Source organism: Geospiza fortis, unplaced genomic scaffold (assembly GCF_000277835.1).
Source record: "Geospiza fortis unplaced genomic scaffold, GeoFor_1.0 scaffold858, whole genome shotgun sequence".
Classification (NCBI taxonomy): Eukaryota; Metazoa; Chordata; class Aves; order Passeriformes; family Thraupidae; genus Geospiza; species Geospiza fortis.
In genome coordinates this window covers 40,480-46,968 of record NW_005054631.1, presented here as the reverse complement: position 1 = coordinate 46,968, position 6,489 = coordinate 40,480, and the positions used below count along the sequence as shown (strand labels likewise).

At 48.9% G+C, this 6,489-nt stretch overlaps 1 protein-coding gene across 1 annotated transcript in view; it reads right to left on the bottom strand.

Moving 5' to 3' along the window:
- Nucleotides 1-6,489, bottom strand: part of SGPL1 (sphingosine-1-phosphate lyase 1) — a 23,590-nt gene that overhangs the window by 3,214 nt on the left and 13,887 nt on the right. The window contains exons 6-13 of the mRNA XM_031064798.1: nucleotides 5,309-5,397; nucleotides 4,535-4,640; nucleotides 4,015-4,113; nucleotides 3,130-3,279; nucleotides 1,937-2,175; nucleotides 1,283-1,429; nucleotides 288-408; nucleotides 1-207 (exon numbers count right to left, since the gene is read on the bottom strand). Of these exons, the coding sequence (XP_030920658.1) occupies nucleotides 67-207; nucleotides 288-408; nucleotides 1,283-1,429; nucleotides 1,937-2,175; nucleotides 3,130-3,279; nucleotides 4,015-4,113; nucleotides 4,535-4,640; nucleotides 5,309-5,397 (1,092 nt within the window). The 3' untranslated portion in view covers nucleotides 1-66. The remainder of the gene's footprint in view (nucleotides 208-287; nucleotides 409-1,282; nucleotides 1,430-1,936; nucleotides 2,176-3,129; nucleotides 3,280-4,014; nucleotides 4,114-4,534; nucleotides 4,641-5,308; nucleotides 5,398-6,489) is intronic.

The following is a 6,489-nucleotide window of genomic DNA, read 5'->3' as shown; positions in this document are numbered from 1 at the left end:
TTTCCCTAGGAAACCTTTGGCACCACCCCAGTGCTGGCTGGCAAGGCACAGATTGTTGCACTACAGTCAGTGGTGGCTGGGAGAGCCGTTCATGTGCTTTTCAGTGCTGAGAACATCCGTGCTGTAGAGGCCATCCAGGTAGGCCTGGGAAATCTCTGCCACCAGGCTCCTGTCTGGGATGGACTGCGCCATTCCATAGATGGCTCCCTAAGCAGAGAAGAGAGGCTGTTACACAGGAGAAACACCCTCAGCCCAAACACCCCCTCACCGTGTTCTGGCCTCCTCACCATGCCCGTGGTCTTGGCCTTGAGGTCCTTCATGATGTCCTGGATGCTGTCCCTGACATCCTTCAGGAACTGCTCAGCCACGCCGGGCTTGGTGTGCAGCTGTGTGATGCAGAGATGGATGCTGGGCAGGCAGGGCAGAGGGCAGACATTAAACCACCTCCAGTACACACAGCTCCATATTTCCTGAGCCCCCAACAGCAGCTGAGCCCTTCTGTGGCCAGTGAGAACTGTGTATCTCCTTGAAACAGCACTGCCACTAAGGGTAATCCCTGCAAAATGCTTGCTAGAACCACCTCCTTCCTTCCTTCCTGACTTCACAATTAGGTTAAAGTTTCTCACCTCATTCCAGGTAACTCTGGTGAGAAAAATGCAGCTGCCTGCAAGCACAGGGACCCCTGCAATCATTTCCCTCTCCTTCCTCTGCAGCTTCTAAGCCATCACCAGAAGGAAGCACCCACCTCTGACCTATCACCTCAGGCTCCATGGACTTGGCTTCACATGGCCACTAAATTTTTTTCAGTGCAGTTGCATCTGGGAGCACTGACCCCTTCTGCCCACAAAAGTCCAATTTCCCACTTAAGGAAAGTCTCTGACAAAGATTAATTTTACATTGAAAATGATCAGCCATTCACTGTTGTTTTGATTTCCTTCATCTTCAGCGGGCAGGAGGAAGACAGCAAAAATCAATAAATCAATCTACAAACCCTCAGTTAACTAAACATGAGATAGAGCCTTGGTTATTTACATTTTTCTGCTTGTATTAGATAGAGGTAAATAGAAAGTCTTCTGCCAGGCTCATTAAAATTACTATTACTTTATCTTCGCTGCTGTATAATGGCAATTTGTACAAAAGTGATTCCTACTCTGCAGAGAAAAATTCTACATACAATTTATCAGCTATGGACAACAGTACTCAGCAAATCACGAGAGCTACATGGCCTGAAGTTGAGCATCTTGCTAATAAATACATCACTGCCTGGTCTCCACACACTCACCTTGGTGGGAACTGTAGGACATTCAAGTTCCATCCTTTTGCAGCTAAAGAATTAGATAATCTATAGATGTCAAAAGTGTCTGAGCCAATGGACAGGACAGACACCTCTGGCTTCCCAAAAATGAAGATGCTGTCGATTTTTCTCAACCTTGAAAAGAAGGAGGAGAAAAGAAATGACTGATCAATGTTACAGCGTTCAGACATTCTGGAGCCTTAAAGGAAAAGCTACAAGAGGGAAGAGATGGCAGCACATTCCCACCCAAAAATCATGCACCACGCCCGGGCCATTGGGGCTTGTCAGAGGACCTGGGTCATTACATACCCTGAAGTCAAGTAAACCCAGGAAGAAATGGAAAAGAGAGAAGACAAGACAGAAAAGCAGAGAAAATCAGCTTCTCTTTCACAGCCACCCAAGCACCCCAACAAGGAAAAGTACAACCCTTCTTTTGTCCTCCCTCCAGATTCCCCCTCAGCCACAGCTGAGGCAGGAGGAATTCTCAAAGCCAAGCTGAATGAAGGTGCCTGCACCCCTCAGCTATCTGGGCACAAACAAATGTTCTCCTAGAACTGCCCAGCAGGTCCTAGGAAAAAACAAACCAAAAGCAGTTTGTGAGGAGGGGTCCAGCAGGATCCAAACCCTGAGGCACCCACGTACTCTGACTCCAGGAAACGAGCTGTTTTAATGATCCTCTTCGTAGCCTCAACGTAGCCCGACTCTCCGATGTGCAGCAGGGTTGCCCAACATGCAGCTATGATCCCACCAGGCCTGGAGCCTGCCACGGAGGGGGAGGCATAAATTCCCCCTTGCCAGTCAGGGGCTATGAAGAACTGGTACTTCCTGTACTCCTTGTCACTGTAGAGCACCACCGAGGAGCCCTTGGGAGCGTAGCCATACTGCAAGGGGCACAGAAAGGGTTAGAAAGCAGCAAGAGGGCACAGGAATGAATCCAGGCCCTCACCAAGATCCCATCTGTTGATGTGCTGGAGAGCAGAAGGCTCTGCAGAGGGCTTGGGACAGGCTGGATCCACTGGCTGAGGTTCAGCAAGACAAAGTGCAAAGTCCTGCACTTGGGTCACAGCAAGCCCCTGCAGCTCCAGGCTGGAGCAGAGGGGCTGGAAAGCTGGAAAGGGCCTTGGGGTGCTGGTGACAGTGGCTGTCCATCAGCCACCACGTGCCCATGTGGCAATGGCACCTGGCTTGGATCAGGAATAGTGTGACCAGCAGGATCAGGGCAGTGATTGTCCCTCTTTGCTGGGGGACCTTGAGGGCTGTGTGCAGTTCTGGTCTTCCAGCCAGAGAGCCCTGGAGGGGCTGGAGCATTTCCAGGTAAGGGAATGGAGCTGGAGCCCCAGGAGAGGCTGAGGGAGCTGGGAAAGGGGCTCAGCCTGGAGAAAAGGAGGCTCAGGGGGGACCTTCTGGCTCTGCACAACTCCCTGCCAGGAGGGGACAGCCAGAGGGGGTCAGGTTCTGCTCAGAGAAAACAAGTGACAGGACAAGAGGAAACAGCTTCAAGTTGTGCCAGGGGAGGAGGTTAAGGTTGGAAATCAGGAGAAAATTCTTTGTGGAAGGGGAAAAATGGGCTGTCAGGGTTGAAGGGGCTGCCCAGGAAGGTGGTAGAGTCTCCATGCATGGAGGTGCTCATGGAACGACTGGATGTGGCACTCAGTGCACTGCTCTGGTTGATAAGGTGGGGACTTGGGCATATTGCACAAAGCACATGAACAGAGCAGCCCCTACCCCTGCACCTCAGTGCTCCTCCACACAGTAGAGAAGAAATGCCTGAAGGCCAGGATGGCAACAGGAATCACAGCCCAAAAATGAAAGCCCTGGAAGACCCTTCTCCTCACCTTGTGGGTGTCAGCAGAAATGCTGGTCACACCTTCCACACGGAAGTCAAAGGGACGCTTGAGAGGGAAGCCTGCCTTGTCCATGAAAGCAATAAGGAATCCACCCAGGCAGGCATCCACATGGAAGGGGATTTTGTACTTCACTGCAAGCTGTGTGTGAACAAGAGATCAAAATGATGTGGCTGGAGCACCCAAACTCCAGTCACCAAAACATACTTGGTATTTCACAGTTCAGTTCACTGAACCCTTTGAGAACATCACACCACTCTCAAGTTGTGGAGGACAGGAGATGTGGAAGGGCTGGCTGCTTGTGGGATGCCTTTTCCTGCCTTCCACACACAGGAAAAACAATGTGGCATTTTGGTAGCTTGCTGTGTTTGCCAAAGGAATGTGACAACATCGTCTGAAAGGAGCATCCACAATAAAATAAAAGGGTGTGAGCCAAATGAACAGAAGGTCAGAGGCCCTGGCTGGTCACATACAACATAAATAACTGGAGCACAGAGAGGAAAGAAATCAAGAGGTGTGTTCAGAAAATAAGATCCCAGCCCTTTGACTCCTTCTCCCTCCACACCTATTTTGCTACAACCAGCAGGCCATAAATCAAAGCCTTTTCACCAGCGAGCCATTTAGGTGTTCTTTCCTTTCAGGTAGCAAAGCATGAGCACTTCTGGTTGGTCTCACAGTCACTCATTCCCCCTCAGTCCCAAACTGCATCCTACATACCCTGCTGTTGGTAAACAGCTCCTTTGAGGACAGCAATACCCTTCCAGCCAGTGAGATTCCCCACCAAATTCACTGCTCAGCATCCTGGAACCCCTCCATTCTTCCTGTGCTGGTTTTACTGCTACAACACACAGGTTCCTACAGGTAAGGGTACCCTACCTCTGCCACCTCTTCAATGGGGTCCATAATTCCATGTGGGAACTGGGGAGCAGAGCAGACCAGCATGGCTGTGTTCCTCGAGATGGCTCTCCTCATTGCCTGAAGATTTAAAGAGAGAAGATGCTCACATTCCATTTACCAAGTGCCATCCTGCCAAAAAAGATAAAGGGTGAGAACATGCAGAGATCAAGGCATACAAGAGTATGGAAAGCAACGAGCTACAACCACTCATCCACTGGGAAATATCATGATATTTTTGTTCACTCTTCTCTGAAATCTGGGGCTATTTAAGTAATACATAAAATACCTGAGTCTAAATGAATCCCACAGGACAAAGGGATAACATCCAGTTATTTCAAATACAACTTCATCTGCAATGACACTTCCTCATGCTGTTTTTTGTTGTTTCCACAAAGCATTCCTCCCTCTTTATCCACTGACTCTCTACCTGGACAGGCAGATTTCTTGCCTAGTTGCTGTGCAATGTTAATTTCCTCACAGAGAGAGACTAAAGTGATACCTGAACATCCACTTCCATAGCCTTGGTCAGAGGTATTTGGATCAGCTTCATCCCAAAGTAGTGTGCTGCCTTGTCAAAGGCAGCGTGGGCACTCACAGGGACCAACCTGGAAAAGGAACAGATCAAATGAATGCAACATTTGCTGTCTCCCGTCTCCAGTGGCAGTGGCTGAACAGCCTCAATTAACCCTGTTTTCTGAGGCCTCACATCATTATCAGAGCCTTAAATGCTAGAGAGGGAAGAAAAGAACCACCAGTGTTTTGTTTCCTTTAACATTTTCCCCTCAAAGCAATTAACCAGAGAAATATTTCCCATGCACCATCAAGAAAAGAGACGGCACATTAGAGACAGCAAATCCTCTATTAGCAGTGTAATGATTAGCACAATTATTCATTTGAGCTCCAACCAGCCCAACTCCAGCCTCAGAGTTTTCAGGCTAAGCCTTCTTTGATGTGAATAAATCAAACCCCTCGAATACTTCAAAGGGCCTGACAATCTCTGCTCAAGAGCAGAGCTGATCCAAGCAGCTGTCTGGAGCAGCAGACAAGTATTGCCAAAATACAGCTGTCCCAGCAACATCTGTGCCCCCCAGGCTGCTTGCTTTAAAACTTTCTGTGCTTTTGAACCCTTCTTTCCACACAGAGATGGACAAGGAAGGGGTAGCAATGAGCTATGAAATGAAGGATTATTGAGGTCCAGCACCATCTCAGCTCAAGGAGACAGTAAATCCCACCAGGCCCCACCAAAGGAAAAAGCTGTGGTGGCACCACTCACATTTCTGGCTGCTTGATGCCTCTCTCATAAGCCAGGTCTCTGTATGCCTTGCAGGCCATCAGGATGCTCTCAGTGCCCCCAGATGTCATCTGTCACCAGAAAAGAAGCAAACAGGAAAAATAACAATGGGTGTTGCAGGAGGGAAAAGCAAAAAGGGGATGCAGGAACAGCATTTCTTGACTCTGCTTCAAAGGTACACAGGACAACTCAGGGTTTAAAGGGCAGCAAAGCCACTGAACAGCACAAGGATGCATTCTGACACTTAGCTTGAAAATGCACATTTAAATGCTGAATCCTCTATTTAAATGGGATGGGGGAAAGGGGAAACAAACAAAAAGTATAGACTTCCAGAGCCCAGCAGGAAGGGACCACATTGCACAGTCACCTCACCTCACAAAACTACTGGTATTCGAGCTCTTGATTACCTGGGGATTGTTTATCTGCATTACAGATGAATTATGCCACGTACACAGGAACAACAAAGTTGACTCTGTGTTAGGTCAGCTGCAGTCCAGCAGGGTTTATTAGGTCTGGAGCAGTGCCACACTGAGGCACAGAGTCAGCTCAGGGCTGGCACCACTCCTCAGCTACAAAACCTTCCCAGAACCCGGAATGCTGCAGGACTTGGAACTCTCCCACCTCCTCTCTGCTGAGACCAGCCCAGGTCTGCTCAATACCAGAGCTTCTAAGGCCTCAGGGACACAAGGAATTTTACATCAGGAGGAATTTGTGCATTCCTCTCCCCCAGCCAGTGCAGTCAGTACCCACACCACCCACCAAGGCTGCTGTCCCAGCCCTCTTCACCCTGACCACAGGGTTTGCATCAGGAGGTGGAAGAGAGGCAGGCACACACAGGTTTACTATTGCATACTGAACTCAAGAGCAGCTGCAAATACACAAATTAAACTCTTCACAGGAAGGAATTCCTCAAGTGGAAGGTCTCTTGTAGGTCATGAGTTCTGGCATGCAGGGGACACTGGGTACAACCTTCCCCAGTAAAATTTTAACCTGGGAAAATGTGAGGTTGGTTTTTCAAGCAGCCTGAAGGACTGACTTATTGGGTGAGCCAAAACCTGAGGATCTGGAGTAGCTGGGACAGTTATACAGAGGTTCACATAAATGAGGAATCAAAATTTACTTAAACTGCTTATGGGGGACTAATTTTGCTCCTCAGACCTGCT